The 17347-nt window shown below is 39.4% G+C and overlaps 3 protein-coding genes across 3 annotated transcripts; all 3 read left to right on the top strand.

Moving 5' to 3' along the window:
• The first annotated feature begins 319 nt into the window (after positions 1-319).
• zgc:56231 (uncharacterized protein LOC406257 homolog) lies at positions 320-6764 on the top strand. The gene is made up of 18 exons (XM_053412789.1): positions 320-409; positions 562-657; positions 1398-1517; positions 2045-2183; positions 2277-2461; positions 2585-2678; positions 2841-2996; positions 3091-3202; positions 3290-3352; positions 3851-3997; positions 4237-4402; positions 4509-4700; positions 4830-4969; positions 5121-5286; positions 5491-5596; positions 5966-6063; positions 6167-6286; positions 6488-6764. Exons 1-18 carry the CDS (start codon positions 320-322, stop codon positions 6701-6703), a joined length of 2406 nt encoding a protein of 801 aa, XP_053268764.1. The 3' UTR covers positions 6704-6764.
• A 1145-nt stretch (positions 6765-7909) lies between these two features.
• On the top strand, positions 7910-11307 carry rgs9bp (regulator of G protein signaling 9 binding protein). Its single transcript, XM_053412982.1, has 3 exons — positions 7910-8005; positions 9128-9434; positions 10931-11307. Exons 1-3 carry the CDS (start codon positions 7910-7912, stop codon positions 11305-11307), a joined length of 780 nt encoding a protein of 259 aa, XP_053268957.1.
• Positions 11308-12450: 1143 nt separating this feature from the next.
• On the top strand, positions 12451-17263 carry mcur1 (mitochondrial calcium uniporter regulator 1). Its single transcript, XM_053412362.1, has 9 exons — positions 12451-12787; positions 14266-14382; positions 14477-14580; positions 14991-15092; positions 15464-15505; positions 15598-15669; positions 15849-15902; positions 16058-16172; positions 16478-17263. The coding sequence occupies exons 1-9, from the start codon at positions 12517-12519 to the stop codon at positions 16531-16533; spliced, it is 933 nt and encodes a 310-aa protein (XP_053268337.1). The 5' UTR covers positions 12451-12516; the 3' UTR covers positions 16534-17263.
• Positions 17264-17347: the final 84 nt, after the last annotated feature.

Raw genomic sequence — 17347 nt, 5'->3', positions numbered from 1 at the left:
TATGTTGCTGCAGAATCCTTCAGAACCTCCGTGGAGTAGGTGACCAGCCTTAAACAGTGAATAACTGAACTGAGTCGAGCAGATCTCAGTCCTTCCCTTCCCACCTGCCTTCAATTAAAAGTGATGAGGAGCTGCGCCTGATCTTCAATGTGAGAACATGAGCGGAGCAGTAGAGTCCATCACGCTTTAACCCTACATTCTAAGACCTTAAAATCTTGTGAATTGTCTCTTTTGGAGTAAGAGGTTGTCGCGGCTTTTATTTGTGCAGTTTATAGAGGCTGAAGTCAGTGAATGACATCAATTATCAAACAGTTTCAAGATGAGTACATTTATGGATCTGACCATTCATCAGTCTGAAGACATGGATATGACTTGTAACCTTCCTACTGTCAGCACTTCACCCTTACAGGTAAAGTTTTTTGTACCACGCTTCACTCACTGATCATTTTAACTGATACCATGTGATTCACTGATCCAACAAGTCCAGAGTAAAGCATTAAACCTCATCTGTTGTGCTCTGAGGTGAGTTTCCAGTCTGACTCTGTTCTTCTTTGTTCACAGACTGAAACGTCAGGTGGTGCCGAGCAACAGACGATGAGAGTTTACCTCAGAGTCAGGCCCTTCTCTAAAGTGGAGCTGTCCGACAACGAAGACCAGGTAAACCATCTGATCATCAAGCCCATGTTGTGTTCAGTATAATAACTACTGGTCATATAATACAACACAACTTTAGCAATGGGATTTACTTCAATCAATTTGATTTATTGTTGTATAAAGTAGGAGCAAAGCCCCTGAAAGCTACTTTCATATTGAAAAGTTTTCCTTTTTTGTAGGCGGTGCAGTTTTTAATTTTTTGCTGTCGGATTTAACTGTTTAGTTCAATTTATAATTTGAAGAACTAATAGAAATAGTATACGTAGCCTAATGTGTTAGAGATCAAACACCTGAGTGTCTTTTTCAATGAAGCTGATTTCATGACATCAGAGTTAGTAGAATTTAAGGAACTATACCTGGATTAACAATTTTTTTTTTTTATACAAAACATTCTACTTTACTTTGATTTCATTTGTTCGATAAAGAACAAATGCTGCTCTGTCACTGATAACTACAAAAGATACAGGGCTAAACCACATGGTGCACACAACAGCCATTCATATGATGAAAGCGTTTGCTTTTATTTATTTTCATTAACAATAATTTTGACACCAATTGATCTAAGATGAATAAACTTTAAAACTTGACTTATTAAAGTACATCAACCTTCTCTTATCCCTCTTAATAATTTGTGAACAGTCCGTACGTGCAGACAAAGCGTCTACCGCTTCTCATAGTTTCACTGGCATTGTGTGACTTGCTTTTTCCTCATTGAGGCCTGAGTAATGATGTTCTTCTCTCAGGATTGTGTGGTGATTGAAAACATCCAGACGGTGACTCTGAATGCACCGAAGGGTTCCGCTACCATGAAGAGCAGCGAGAAGGGCATCGGCTTGTCAATCCACAAGTTCTCCTTCACACAGGTCAGCAGCACCGCAAACCTGAGAACTGCTGTCAATTTTCCTAAACACAAAAGGATGCCGTCCAATCATTACTGGTGACTGAGCAGCCATAAATATTCAAGCAGTGATGAACGAATTGCTAAAACAATTTACTTAAGTTAAAGTAAAAATAAATAGACAAATGTACTCAATAAAAGAACCATTTCAACTTTTCTAGTTGATTAAGTATATTTAACTACTTACTTAGTCGGTAAAGTAAAAGTACATGATGCGTTTAGCCTTTTCCCTAATGCAACAGTATACCACATCATAATGGCTGAGTCCTAGCGGTGGACTTCCTAAATCCATTTTGGATGGATTTCCTTTATTGACCCCAAACTGTGAGATTTTCTTAACCAGTGATGCTGCTGCATGAGGCAAAGTCTAATGTTATCTGCCTGCTCTGATTGGATCAATTCCCTTCTAGTTATTGAGCTTCTAATGCAATATATTAATACAAGAAATGTAATGGGCTACAAAGTACAAATATTTAACTTGTGGAATTTTAGATTTTCGGACCAGAGACGACACAGACTGAGCTCTTTGAGGACACTGTCAAAAGCCAAATGTCTGATTTCCTGGATGGAAAGAATGCACTGATATTCAGCTACGGTGTCACCAACGCTGGGAAAACCTTCACAATTCAAGGTTAAACAAAACCGGAACACAAGAACATGATTATGAGCTGTAGAAGTCCTGTAAAGTTCTGGTGAAAGGCTTAAGTGTGTTTTGATGTTTCAGGGACCCCTAAAGATCCAGGGATACTCCCTCGAGTGCTGGACGCCACCTTCCAGCACATCGGAGCCGATCAGTACGAAGACATGGACCTGAAACCCTACCTAAGGAATGACGCACAATACCTGGATTCTGACCAAGTCAAGAGGGAGAGGAGCGCTAAAGCTGCCATTTTTGCTTCAGTCAAAGATGTAAGGACTTCATGCTTCCTCAGATCTGCAAAACAGAAAACATTGCTGGGGAATGAGCCACAGCAACCACAGTGCTTTCTGCAAGAACGTCATAACATGTTTCTGTACTCGCCTCCATCTTAGGAGTGTGATCCCCTCAGAGCCAGTGCTGGGTCAGCGTGTTTACCCTTTCCTTCCACCTCACATTCATCCTCCTCTTTGTCCTACAAACAAACAGGTAGCCTTCATTAAATCAACACAGTGAACATGTGAGTTATCGTACAATTTCAGTTGTCCACAGCGAATCTATAAAGGTGCCACTGCAGGACTCTTGGTGTTGGTGTTGTCCTCTGTGCTCTCTATGTTCTTACTTCTTTATCGTTGGCCATTAAACCAGCAGAAGCAGGCAGAAGCCAGTTTGCTTTATGGGTGGCATTCTTTGAAATCTACAACGAGTGCGTGTATGATCTGCTTCAACTCTCCCTGTGCTCCAAGTCCAAGAAACGTGCTTCTCTTCGCGTCTGCGACGACGGTGCAGGAAATGCTTACGTTAAAGGTAGGTTGGAGAAGGCTGTGTGTGTGTGCTTGTGTGTGTTTTATTATATTATATTGCTAATAGAGTTGCTAAAATGACCTAACATTTTTTAAAGATCTGAGATGGATCAACATCCAGAACCTGGGCGAAGCAGACAAACTACTGCAGTTTGGGAATAAAAACAGAAGCGCTGCAGCCACCAAGATGAACCAGTCCTCAAGCCGAAGGCAATCTCTCTTTTTTGATTCCACCTTATCTTTTCCATAAATGCTTTCATCCTTTGTTTTCTAAATCCATACCAATTTTCAATACAGCCATAGCATTTTTACCATGAAGCTACTCCAGATTGACAACGATGAAGTTAAAAGGATGTCAGAGTAAGTACTTTGTGAAGTTGTCATTTGAACTTTTTTCGTTTGCATCCTTCATACTGTAAAATTTTAACTTTTCCAGTCTTTATGCCCACTTAAAGTGCTTTACACATTCAAACAGTGCATGTATATGTAATGCTTTTTCCTATCCTGCATCCCTCACACCAGTACAGCCGTCATTGGATCGTAACACTAACTTCCTGTTTAGTGGACGAACTGCACCATCTCCTGAACCACAGCATACTCACTTTTACATACTGAAATACTATTGCATACATTTTCCTCATAGTTTATCTAATAAAATTGCTGCCACTTTATTAACATATCTGAATCAACATTAAATGAGAATCATCTTAAATGTTAGTTGGCCTACATGAGGCTATGGGTGTTACTATACTCGTGCATGATCAGAGAATTAATCATGCACGAGCATGGGTGTTGCTATACTCGTGCAGGATCAGAGATTTAATACAGGGAATCAATAAAAATATGTTTGTATCTCAGGTTTTCTCTGTGTGACCTGGCTGGCTCCGAAAGATGCAACAAAACCAAAACGTTCGGAGAGAGGCTGAAAGAGGCGGGAAACATAAACAACTCCCTGCTCATTCTGGGGAAGTGCATCACTGCTCTGCGCAACAATCAGACGGACCGGTACAGTCAATTTATAAATATGCCCGATGTTTAAACTGTGCTCTACTATAGCAGATTACTGGAGATGCTGATTGTTGAACTATGCATGGCCTGGGAATAGTTTGGTAGGTTTGCATTATAGACTGCATAGAGAGATGGAAGGCACTTTTCCACTTCCTCCTGTTGTACAAAATATGGGGAGCAGTCATGTCGTCCATTTTTCATATTCAGTCAATGGTTTGTACTGTTGCTTTCTTCAGAATGAAGAGCAGCAAAATTCCCTTCCGAGAGAGCAAACTCACCAAGCTCTTCCAGGCCGTTTTCTGTGGCAAAGGAAGATCGTCTATGATCGTCAACATCAACCAGTGTGCTTCCACCTATGATGAGACTCTCCACGTAATGAAATTCTCTGCCGTGGCCAAACAGGTCCGTCTGATGACATGTTGGTGTGAGAGGAATCAGACCATGAACGAATCTGATTGGGCTGTAGGATGAGGCAGTGCACCAATAACTTCTGCTCTTCTGGCTGAAGGTGTTGCAGGTGATCCCCGACAAACCTCTGGGATCTCTGGCTCCTTGTCTGGTCGGCCGCGATGGCAAACCTCTGATTAGGAACGGGATGCTTGACAACCAGGCCCTGGAGAGCTACCTGTCTGAAGAGGAGCTGCTTGATGAGGAGGATGAGGCCGACATGTCTTTGCTGCCACAGAATGTAAAAACTACTGCTCCACATCACATTCAAACACAGTTGCATACACATATCAGACGTATTAGAAGTTATCCAATACTGTTTTATTGGGGATTGTAGAGTGCCCATTTCTTGAGTAAACGTTTTATTTTCATCCGTTCTCAGGAGCTAGTGAATGCGATTGAAAGCCTCCGAACAAAACTCCTGGCTGAAAGGAGAAGAAACCTGGTGCTGGAAATGGAGATTCGCAAGGAAATGGGAGATGCAATGATACAGCAGCTCATGGAGAGTGAAGAACTCCGCAGGTATGTCAAATTTATTTATTCTGGCAAGTGTGGTTTCAGTCTGTTTGGCTAATTTATCTGATTGGTGTAGAATACATAAGCCTTCAATGCATGCATTTATTTATTGTCATTTATTGTTTAATGTAAAGCCAGAGACTTTTTAAATGTTTAGTCGACGAATTGATGAGCTGAAGGAGAGCTACCAAGAAAAGCTGGAGAACACGTTTGAGATGTACAAGGATGCCATCAAAGAGCATGCTTACCAGAGCGCCATGAACAATCTGCAAGATGACTACGTACCTCTGGATGAGTTCATTGCCGAAGAGGAGAAAGTAGAGGTATGTTGTTAACAGGTCAGCCTTAATATCAGATGTGCACATTCAAATCACCAGGTTATGGTAAGCATAAACGAATGTGATGCTGAATTGTCAAATAATAGACTGGATTTATAGCAGCCTGGTAATGTCCAGTGTTGTGTTATCAAACCAAGTTTTTGGAGTTGTTTAAGCATCAGAATTGGATCTTACCGTGTGTGTGTGTAGGCCCTTAGATGTAAAGTGTCAGAGATGGACAGCAGAAGAGTGTGTTCAGTTCCATCAGTACACCAGTCGTGTCAGACTTGCCAATTGCCGGAAGCTGCAGGTGAGTGTGTGCTGCTCTTTGAGGAAATGTCCTCTAAATATAACTTTGTCTCTGCTATCTATGTTTATTTGTGGATATGTTTTTTCGATTTATAGGACGAGTTTTTCAGATGAGTAGAGAGAAATCTTCTAACTCTTTATTTTACTCCTTTGCATCTATAGATTAAAATCCCCTCTTAACACTTAATTTGTGAATATAACATGAAAAAAAACATTTGAATCTGGGTTTATTCAACATTTAGATTTGTTCTGGAAATGTTCCTTAATCACATTTTAATTTATTTGTCTATAAATACAACATTTCTGAAAACTTTCATGGGGATATCTATCAGTAAACACTTTTACCCTATTCACCCGTGGTGCCTCGCCATAATAGTAGATATCTCTCTTTATATCCACACAGGAGACGATAGACACAAAAGGCTTTTCAAAGAAAAGTGTGCCATCGAGAGGATTTGTGAGGATAAACAAGAGGTAACAATCACAAAATCTGAAGAACTTAATGACTCCTGGTCAATATTGTGCTCGATCTACATATGTAGTCACTTTGATTCAACAGAAAATATTTGGTCTTCAGTTGATTTTGTCTCTAGAGAAAAGACTGATGGAGCTAAGTCAAACGCTCCAGAAGGTCAGGGATGGTTTCCTGGAGAAATCACTGGATCTGGAGGTTCTACAGAAGAACTATGATGATCAGGTAAAAATCCTTTAAAAGTAGGCATGTGCAAAGTGGGGCAAGGGTTTGAGGGCAGCAAGTGAATCAGGAAAACATAAAATGTATGAAAATCCATCAAGAATTTTTATTGCACTTAAAATGGCCTCAAGAATTATATAATTTCAGCTGTTTGACATGTCCCCAGAATGGAAATCATTTTTTATGTTTGTTGAATATTTGTAGACAAAATCAGTGGAGGACTTCCTCCGGCAGAACGCTGAGAAGGACCGGGAGATTGCCTCCCTGAAGGTAGAAGTTGCCAAGTTCTCCCAGAAGTCTCCTATGCAGCCAAAGGTGAAGCGAGGCCTACTTGCCAACTTCAGGGAGGCAGTGACCTCTCCACGGAAGGGTGCATCTGGCCGAACGCTCAGGAAAACTACTCGGACTGCACAACTCTGAGGGGGTTAGGTTTTTTTAAGGTACAAGGGAAAGAAACCGGAACAACCCCAGAGAAACGACAAGAGAGGTTCTCATTTATTGGTTTTTATTAAAGTAGAATGTATGTTATTTTAAATTTGTAATAAAAAATTTATTAGAGGCCTGAAAGCGTCCATCGTGATTAATTTAATCACATTATTTGATGTGTCAAGCCCCAGTGCATGCAGGATGTTATCTCATGGCCACAGCGCACTAATGTATGGTTTCTCTCTTTTGAGGTGTGCTTTCTGCAGATAAAAGCTTGTTGTACATGCATATATACTCTTCTATAGAAACATCACGCGAGGGAATTACATGCCTACATACTCTGCTATAGAAACATCATGGGAGGGGATTGCATCCATGCATGCATGCACGCATGCATACATATTGTGCTATAGAAACATCACGCGAGGGAATTCTCGCTTGGTACACGCTGAACTTTCATCCGCCTGGTCAAACGAGGTTGTCCATTATCTGTGGGGCCTGAGGGGAAGTGAACCACAGAAGACCCTGACAGGAACAAAGACGCCATGTACAACTTTGATTTATTAATCTCTTTGAACTCAGTCTGTGGAAAATATTTAGATCTTTGCCAATATAACATAGAAAAATCGTAGGATAATATATACACCACGTTAATGAAATATATTGCATATTGCATCCTTAAGTGAATGAAGTGTATCCAGTGTGGTGTGCCGAGGTAATGCAGCGCAGCCTCACTTCAGTGAGTGAAAGGGCCATTGTGGGGGACAGCCAGCTGCTGCGCTGTCTCTCTGCTCTCAGTGTTCGTTAATGAGATTAGCTGTACGTCTTAGTCTGCCTCAGTGCAAAGGGGTCAGTCACAGGATTAGCACCTTGCTCAAAGCGTTGCATCACTTTATTACACTATTTTTTATTTATTTTTACATCCTTACTTTGACTTTCCCACTTCTTGCTCTTTGTGGGTCATTTTTTTTCCTTCCAGCCTCCAGAGTATGTTTAGCTCAGTTGAAGGTGAGTGGATATACTGCAACGCATCATGAGGCCTCAGGACTGAGTGCGTCTTGACCCTCTGCCACTGAATGTAGCATCTTCCAGGGGAAGGAGGACCAGAGCAGGGGCCGCCAGAGAAGTGAAGGGGCAACTGGGGCAGCATCTCGCCTGCTGTGGCAGAGTCTGGTCCGAGACTCTGGACGAGTCATCCTCATGCCACTTGTGAATAACAAAGTGGGAGATGATTGCACAGTCGGCTCGGACAAGGCTTTGGCTGATGGAGAGGCTCTGGTGGGGACTTTAATAAAGGTAAATCCATATTTCAACAGTTTATGCTTCGGTGTTTTCCTTTCTTACATTCATTACTGTCGTTTCTGGCAGGTTACCATCAATGCTTTTACATACAATATTTAGTGAGCTATAGAGAGACTGTTTAAAATTGCCTGAGATTGAAGAAAAGGGTATTAAAAGTCGTTATGTTCAGCATTGTTAATTAAACCATTTTCACTATTTTTCCTTTTTGTAACTCTTGCATTAGTCTTTCTCAAACTAAAGACATTGTAGCAGGTTTCGTCTCCCTGTGGCTAAAAAGGCACTCTGAATGAAAAGACATTTTGGTCCACTGCGTCTTTGTGTTCATTCGAGCGTCTGTGTTAGATAATGTCAGGATCACGGCAAGCTTCCCCCCCCGTTACAAGCAAATATTTTAAGTTGCTAAAATGTACTATACTGTCTTTGTAGAGTACTCCTTTACTGTAACAATCATGGTTCAAGTTTTTCTTGGTACAATAGAGCATTGCTGTTTGCAGTGAAAACTATTGTTATATTATTGTATTTCTCCTCTTGAATGAACTTCTTTGCAGCAGTAAACAAGTAAATGACAAACTGATAATGTAAGCTATTGTTGAGTAGGTAAAAGGTATTGTTCTTTTTTTACTAGTATCAAACATAAGTCTTATGAAAATACAATTTTGAAAACATTGTAGTTGTCATTGTTTTCTTTCCTCCTCCACCGTCCACGTCTTGAAATGAGCCGCTGGTACTCTGAGCACACAAGGTTGCTTTGGCTTATCTAGAAATAGATCAACGATAATGAGATTATTCATAATATTTTTCATTGAAACCAGCGCTGCTAATCCTGCAGCTGTAAAATGATGCTACAAGTTAATAAAACACTTTTACCGTATGATTGACATCATGAAACTAACTGTTCCTCTCCCCCCATTTTCAAGTTCTTGGATCATGCGGCTTAAGACTGAGGTGGATGCATGACAGCCATTAAAAAAACACAGTGTTTATTTTTGTCAATGTGCACTGATTGGGCGTGAATACATTTGTCTTGGAGATGTGTACGGTCATGGATATCTCCTCAGAAGCTCCACATATTGATTACAATAGAATAAAATATTTATTTATTTTTTCTTCATACAGGTAGTGGCATGTTACCGGCATTTGGCATCATGCGTCGGTGGATGCACAGACAGCTTGCAGCTCAGGGACGAGCTGCGGCAAACCAGAGAAAAGGCCCAAAAGTTGGCCGTGTCTATCTGCCACCACCTGACCTCACACCTGCGGGACAAGAGCCTGCCCGAGGAGCAGCGCAAGGAGATGGAGCTCCTCTGGGTGGCCTTCTCCTCCAGCCTGGAGCTCCTCCATGTTGACATGTGCAAAGTCTTCAGCATGGGCCATGTCTTCTGTCTGGCAAACACTGCTACACTGGTGCAAACTGGCCTTCAAGGTGAATGCAAATCCTGTACATTTTATTGCAAATGCAAATTGAAAATTTAAGAGGTCATTTAGCCAAAGAAATAAATAAAATAATGTAAAAAAGATTTTAACAACTCTAATCTGATGGCTGATAGAATAAACTATAACCAACAAAATAATTGCACACAGTATTTTCAAAGATTATTTGGGTTGTGATTTATTTGCCTGTTTCTTTAAAATAATCAAATAACACAATGGACATTGATGATGATTGAGCTAAACTGTTCATCAAATATTCTATATGTTGAGCACTGACTTCCAGTCAATTTCTCTCCTGTCCTTAAATCGAGTCGTGTCTCTGTTCATTGCTCAGACACCACTGGTGGGGAATTGTTTTGTGGAGATGCTGCCTCTCTCCTGCACTCTCTCTGCTTTTTAGCATTGTATGAATGACACTGATTACCCTGAGGGGCAACACAACATTTCTTTATTTACATCCAATTCATTGTTAGCAAACCACCAGAAGAAAAAAAGTAGGACATTCTGTAGTGGCACATGATTTCCATTAGAAAGAAATCACGGCTAACAGAGCACAACTGTAGATACAAATTTAATTTACTTTTAAAGTCTTCACATCATTAGAATGATTTACCAAAAGTGTCTTGATGCTGATTTCGTCCATGTTTTCTTAGAAAGCTGGCTGGCTTCTCCCAAAGCTGCTCACATCAGTAGATCTCACTTGATTTATTTCTGTGAAAATGCCTGGAACAAGTTCTCAATCAGGCATCAGGACTGCATCAGTGGAGATGTTTTTTTTTCTCTGTGCACGTATCATGTGGGATTTTCTAGTGCCACTCATCTGAGTATTGCTGTCCATAGTAGTGTATTTGTCATTTATTTATTTATTCACCATTCACCATATTACACTCACACACAAATAAAAAAAAAAAATCTTAAACACAGCCAACAGATTAAAAACATACAAAGTAAAAACATAGAAGAACATGCATAGAAACAAATTTGAACCGGTTTCAGCAATGTATGTAACCACCTGTAGTACATGAAAACACCTACAATTAAATCTACCAGGCTGGATTATCAGTATCATGTTTTGGTTATTCAGTGGTTTGATTGCCTAAATGTTTCAATATAAAAAGCAAGAGATAAATTATGTAGCAGCTGACATAAACCTTTTGAATACGAGTTTGAAACCAAAAATAATCTGTCGGCATGAACATGTTTATCTGTGCGATCTGTGTAATGTAAATAATGTTAATGTTCAGTGCAATTATGCATATCAGGTGTAGCTGCATTTCCCTGCGTGAAGCACAGAAATATGCCTCTTCAATCCTATTCATTCTTGCTGTAGATATATAACTCTATGATCATTGTATACAATGTGAAAGCAGTGGGGAAATGATTAGTCATTGTAAACAGCATGTTGCTATTTGTTCTGTGAGGTTTTTGCAACAGTTGAACTCAGCACTGTACAGACTAAAGCACCAGATTTCATTTTGGCTATTTCAGGAGGAGGCAGTGAGGTTGCAGCTCGGGCTCTCAGTCTGCCAGACCTGAACCAGGCCCAGACTGCAGGTCCAGATGCCGGCATGGAGATCCAGGAGCGTGGCGCCATGGAGCAGGAGATCAGCAACATCGACCACATGATCAGCGACATGGAGATGAAGGTCAACGTGCTGCGCTGGATGGTGGAGCCTCGAGGGCAGCAGTACGCAGACCCGCTCAGCAGCACCGACAGCGCCTCCCTGGCTCTGCTCTCCGTGGATGAGGAGCAGCCTGGACACCAGCCCCTCTGCCAGCGAAGCCACATCTTTGTGCTCTCACTGCTGATGGCAGTTGCTCTGTTGGCAGCAACTTTATCTGTCTGTGTTGTCTTCTTCTCATGAGCAAAATGTCTATACTCCACCACTTCAGTAACATTGTAAAAAAATGGCAAGTGTTGCAATTTGTAATGGAAATGAAAGGATTTACTAGTCCATAATATATTTGGCCACAGAAACACACTGAAATAAATCTGGAAGCAAACTTTTGCCATTTGTTGCAATGAATGCAAAGCTGCAACATACTTTACATTTACTTTGTTGAACAAAGTAACCATAAAAACATGATGCTGCCAATTAGAAGTGATACATATTTTCTTAAATTATAATAGGGCGAATGTTTATTTTACTTACCTAACTGTAAAAAGATGGAGCTTGATATTAGCTTTGTTCCCATGCAGTATGTTCTCTTTGTGATACAGGAAGGAACAATTTGTGAAATGTCACAAAGACCACACATTTAATTCCTTGTTGCCATCAAGATGATATATAGGTGCTGACGCTTGTAGTTGATTTACTGTATAAGCTAAATATTCATTTCTAATGACATTTTTGGGATTAAGTGTTTTGTGTGTGTATAATCTGTGCCGTAGTAAGCTTTATAAAAGTTTCCCCTTTGATAAAACTGTTGCTTTTTATTTATATTTATTGATGAGCAACGTTGGGTGTGTATTTGAGATGGTGTATAACAAAGATTTTGCTGTGGACATTACAGTTTTAATTTGCTTTAGTGCAAAATTGTTACATTAAAGGCTCAGTTGGTAGGAATAAGAGACATCTAACCTTGTAACCTTGTTCTGATAAATGCTATACATCTAGTGGTAAAGCTGCAGATTAACCAAGTACCCTTCCCTTCCAAGCATGTAGAACTATTGACTCTACTTATATAAAGATGGACGACGTACCTCCTCTTCTTTATACTATCAACAAAGGTTGCCAAAATAATGGATACATGGACTCAACCAATGGCGAGTCAATCTCAGTGGTCCACATTATATATATTTGAGTAATTGCAAATTTTTCAGATACATTTACAAGATTCTATCAGTAAGGAAACAATTTCTCTCCCTCAACAACAACATATAGTTTCTACTTAGTTATATATGCTCCACTCTTGTTTAGCGGTTGAAAAACGTTTTACTTTGAAAGGTGTGACCGGACACTGGGGATTTGTGGCAGCCTGTGTGACAAAAAGTTTGATAGCCGCTGTGACAAGTTCTCAGGCGGAAGTGCTCCAGTGAAGTCGACTGTCGGCGCCGGCTGCAGGTCGTGACCATGGTGGTGAAACAGTGTCATCCGCGACTCAAGCTCTTTGTCTTGAACCGACCAGAGAAGAAGTTGTCTGAGCCTCCTGCTTTTAACCGGAACAGAGCGGGCAGGTCCTCCGCCACCGTCTCGACTGTGACGGCCGGGAACACATCACGGAGTCTCCGGGGTTTTGCTGCGGCAGCTCGGTGCGGCTGTGAGGAGCAGCCGCGGGGAGAGAGGCGAGCTGCTGGACGGAGGATCTCACAGGTTTCTGCCGGGGCCCACATGTCTGTCAGAGGTAACTGAAGGATGATCAACACTGAACAAATAGACACTGCTGTAAAACAAATAACTTGTATCATCAAATCAGCTCTGTCGAATGAATGGCAAAATAAAAGTCCTCTACAGGTCAGAGAGGTCAAATGCAGCACACCATAACCACACCTCATTATACTGGTCATTACATTACATTACATGTCATTTAGCTGACGCTTTTGTCCAAAGCGACTTACAATTAGTACACTCAACATTCATGAAGGGCCATTTAGGGGTCCAGTATCTTGTCAAGGACACTTCAGAATGCAGATTGGAGAGAGTGGGTTTTGAACCGGCAACCTTCTTGTTGGAGAACCATCAATCTAATCATTATAATAATATTGGACAAAAAACTACTTTATTTATATATCACCTTTAAAATTTAAGTCAAACCAAGCAAACAATAAGAGAATAAGAAACAATTAAAAAAAATGTTATAGATCACACAGCATTTGTGCACAGATACAGAAATAAACAAAAGTGTTACAAATGAGAAAAGAGTAGAAACAAGATAAAATGAAACATGATATAAATATTATAATAGAAAGTTAGATATAAAATGAGGAGAAAGCACGCACATAAAATGTATTTTTAATAGACTCAAGAGTTTGTTAGATGTGGGAGTCCTGACAGAAAAGGCCTGGTCTCCTCTGCTCATTACACTTTTTACTAGTATTAATTCTCATTCACTATCAGTGATACACTATGAACACACCACACCTGACATTCAGTATAAATATATTTTATTATTCTACAGATCCCCTAATTTGTATGGGGAATATTGACACAGTAAAGACATACAATTATAGACCAACAAACAAAGTATTACGTCCACAAATTACAAACTACACACTCTTATGGTTACAGCTCTTATATACAAGTGAGTGTAAAGCCGGACCCTGACACTGAATGTTTTCATTAGAAACCCTTACCCGCATACACAGTGTTTATGCAATATGCACCAAGTGTGTGTGTGTGCTTGTTCGTGTGCACATGAACTGTTTACATTTTTAATTTAGTTCAACCTGTCCAACCCTTACCTGATCACTGCTCATGTTTTCTCTGATTCTAATGGGCATTATGTGAAGTTTCAGATTTTTTAAATCAATATAACATTTTGTTACTAATGTCAATGTTCTGGTTTGTAGCAACAGCAACAAAAATGCACAGCAGTGGAGTGCTCATGCACAACTAGTAATTATTATATTTAAATGTCAAATATATTGATGTATTGAGATCGGATAAATACCGGTTTAGTCGTTTTTGTATAATTCAGTCAGCAAATTCGAATAAAAACTCTATGTCTAGTTTGATATAATTAAGTATTAATAAAGTGTAAAATCTGTGACAACCATTTAAAAACTCGAAACGCAAAAATGAGACAAAGCGGTTAATGACTGATGCTAAAAGTTTTGTAATAACTTTTTTTTGTAACCACCATCTCTTCTGTGTGGATTTCAGAGTTGAGCACCTCTGTCAGAACCTTCCAGTACGATCTGAAACCAGAAGTACCTAACTCTGAAGGCAGGAAGCTGTTTTTTGACACGCATGCGGTGGTACGACTCTTTGAAGACAATGGTTTGGCTTCTTCTGTTGCCTCATTTTACTTGTTCTGAGTTGATAACATCCGGTGATTTCTCTCATCAATATGTATTTTTTTAAACATTAACAGGTTTCACAACTCAGCAAGCTGAGGTGATGGTGAAAGTGCTGGTGAGGATGACCGCCTCCAACATGGACGTCATCTATTACGACATGGTCACCAAAGTGCAGCAGGTTTGTATATTGTACATTTGAACCATGATCATCATGTTTCTACCACTCCACACTATATCTTAGGAAACACATGGTTAACTTTTTAGTCAAGCACATGTTTAGTAATTATGTGGAACAGTATTTGTTTATGAAAGTAATTCAAATTTAAGCTGACATTTCATAACTTCATCATCTTCATTTCGTTTTATCAGAAGTAGGAATTGATATAATATTAAATAAATAACACCCGGATATGGCGCTCGTTATCCATTTCACTGCAATAAAAGAAGTATATATTATTTGTATTGTAATATGAAAGGTTTTTATGGCCACCTTCACTAGCAATACATTCAGTGATTCACCAGATTAACTTATTTACAGTATCTAGTGTTTGTTTTTAACTCGAGTATGCGTTACGTGATTTTTGGCAGGAGATTATGCTGCAGCGTGTGATGTCTCAGATTGCATCTGTGAAGAAGGACATGATCATTCTTGAGAAGAGCGAGTTCTCCACTTTGCTGGCAGAGAACGAGGTATGTTTTATGTCGCTGCGGTGCTGATGATGCTCACTGAATTCCCATCAATGTATATTCATCCATCTATCTACTGTAAAGTTGAAGCGTAAACATGTTTAAGTTCATATTTAATTGAGGGCTTATCCAAATGTTGTATGCTATGTCTTTTGACCATTAGTTTAAAAGCAAAATGCACAATTACTGCAAATTAATATGAATAAAAATCAGCCATGCCAGATAATAGTGGAAGCAGAAGATTGTTATAATTTAGTTGCTTTATGTTTGACGTGTTTGCCTAAAGTGGGAACATGAATGACTGTGTACTGTGCAGTATGTTTGTTTAAACATCTTGATTCATTTGTTTATTTTTTTTCCAATATTCCTCCCAGAAACTCAAGATCCAAATACTGCAGCTGAAAGTCGGACTGTCTGTAAGTGGTTAGACTTACTCACATCAGATTATGTTTTATATTTTATAGTACAAACATTTCTTATGAATTTCCTTTGTGTCTTCACCTTGCAGGATATCATGAATAAAGTTCGCTCAGACACTATTTTGGACATGAATTTAGAGAAAAGCCGTGTAAAGGAACTGGTAAGTGTTTGAAGAAATCATGTATTGGATTAAGTTGATGTTTGAAAATCTGTTGATTTCACTTTTTTAGCTGTCTCGTAGTAATTTATGATAACCAATACCTAAACTGACAATGTCAAGCTGACAGGTCCAGTTCTTGTGTTCCTCCTCTAAATCAATATTTTTTTAATAATTTCCAGAAATCCCAGCACGAGAAGATGCTTCTGGAAATGCGAACTGAAATCATGGAAATGGTTTGTACATATGCATTGCACCTATATGTTTCCTAAATTATCACATGTTATTCTGTAGTGTACAGTAGGTGCATCCATGGACAGAAGCAGGTGTTATAAACATCTGGTTGGTGTTTACTGACGCTTATCCGTGTTTCCCTTGTGTTTTTTTACAGACTGCTGAGCAAGATCGTCATTTGACTCAGACCAACATGAAAATAGACACTGAAGCAGCCGGTTTGAAAACCATGTTGGAGTCACACAAACTGGATACAATAAAATACCTTGCAGGTGGGACTTGGCACTTGTGCACTGTTTACTAAACAATGTAATCTACTGATTAGTTTTAATGGTTATTGTTGAGTGATTTTATTGTAGAGAGTAAAGAAGTGGAGATTTAAGTGGGGTCTTATAGTCCGGGACCTTTAACCCTCGATGCCACAGAGGCTGTTTGTTTTTCCTACATACAAATGAAATACATGTATGTGATATTGCATATCGTATTCATGTAGCAACGAGTTTAGAAATTAAAGCATAAGTCGTTAGAAAAAGCAAATTTTGACAAAATGAATGATCTATGCTATTTTCTCCTTTAGGTTCTGTGTTCACATGTCTCACTGTAGTCCTGGGTTTCTATCGTATTTGGATGTAAACTGTTATCAGGACACAGAAACTCCAGCATTCCTCTGGAAGCCCAGTATTTCATTTCAACCAGTCACCAGGCCCTGCACTGGATATCAGGGTGGGCCATCAGAGGAGAACCACACAAGCAACTGTTTACCTGCAGTAAAACATGAACTTTCAGCATCTCCTCTGAATCTGTCAGCATTCAGAGACCAATTCCTTCTCACGTCTGACCTTATTTTGTTGCATTTCATTGATCAGAATTTTTGTTTGTGCTCCTTAATACCTTATTCTATCATCATTTTCTGATATGATAAACTGAGAAGAAGAAGCAAAGGAAGGAACATAATTACACCAGTTTTTTACAGACATACAATCTCTTAATAAATAGCAAATACTTGATGTTTTAGCTGCCTAGAGATATTTCATCTGCTGTTACTTTGTTGATTTATAATTTCTCAACAGTGCACAGTGATAAAGAAGTGCCAGTCAAGTCTACCTTTATGAATGATATATAATAGTGTTTGCAGCTGAAGTTAAACTTTTTAAGGGGTATGTAAATATTTTATTTATGGGCATAATATGCTGTAAAATAAGCTGTCGGTCTGGAACTCAAAAGGGATTAATGTAATTTATGCAACCACTATATTATCACATATATTTTACTTTAATTGATCATTCTAGCTGTTTTAACTGGATTTTTGGACTTATGTTGTTTGAATGAAATTAATAAATAAATATGCACTGAGCTAACATGATTGCGTTGAAGACTATTCATTGCACAAGACCGGATTTACTGAATTGAAAAAGACTGATAACGATATGGTGACAGAAAATGTAAT

The sequence above is a fragment of the Pleuronectes platessa genome, chromosome 20, assembly GCF_947347685.1.
Source record: "Pleuronectes platessa chromosome 20, fPlePla1.1, whole genome shotgun sequence".
In the NCBI taxonomy this organism is placed as follows: domain Eukaryota; kingdom Metazoa; phylum Chordata; class Actinopteri; order Pleuronectiformes; family Pleuronectidae; genus Pleuronectes; species Pleuronectes platessa.
This window is presented reverse-complemented; position numbering and strand designations above follow the sequence as displayed.

What these genes read in the sequence shown, in the direction of transcription:
- zgc:56231 (XM_053412789.1), top strand. Translation starts at nt 320, where the DNA reads ATGAGTACATTTATGGATCTGACCATTCATCAGTCTGAAGACATGGAT. An exon ending in TTTTTGCTTCAGTCAAAGAT is followed by an intron (nt 2,462 to 2,584) that starts GTAAGGACTTCA and finishes CCTCCATCTTAG; the next exon opens with GAGTGTGATCCCCTCAGAGC. An exon ending in TTTGTGAGGATAAACAAGAG is followed by an intron (nt 6,064 to 6,166) that starts GTAACAATCACA and finishes TTTGGTCTTCAG; the next exon opens with TTGATTTTGTCTCTAGAGAA.
- mcur1 (XM_053412362.1), top strand. Translation starts at nt 12,517, where the DNA reads ATGGTGGTGAAACAGTGTCATCCGCGACTCAAGCTCTTTGTCTTGAAC. An exon ending in AGCTGAAAGTCGGACTGTCT is followed by an intron (nt 15,506 to 15,597) that starts GTAAGTGGTTAG and finishes TTCACCTTGCAG; the next exon opens with GATATCATGAATAAAGTTCG. An exon ending in GAACTGAAATCATGGAAATG is followed by an intron (nt 15,903 to 16,057) that starts GTTTGTACATAT and finishes GTTTTTTTACAG; the next exon opens with ACTGCTGAGCAAGATCGTCA.
- rgs9bp (XM_053412982.1), top strand. Translation starts at nt 7,910, where the DNA reads ATGCCACTTGTGAATAACAAAGTGGGAGATGATTGCACAGTCGGCTCG. An exon ending in TGGTGGGGACTTTAATAAAG is followed by an intron (nt 8,006 to 9,127) that starts GTAAATCCATAT and finishes TTCTTCATACAG; the next exon opens with GTAGTGGCATGTTACCGGCA. An exon ending in GGTGCAAACTGGCCTTCAAG is followed by an intron (nt 9,435 to 10,930) that starts GTGAATGCAAAT and finishes TGGCTATTTCAG; the next exon opens with GAGGAGGCAGTGAGGTTGCA.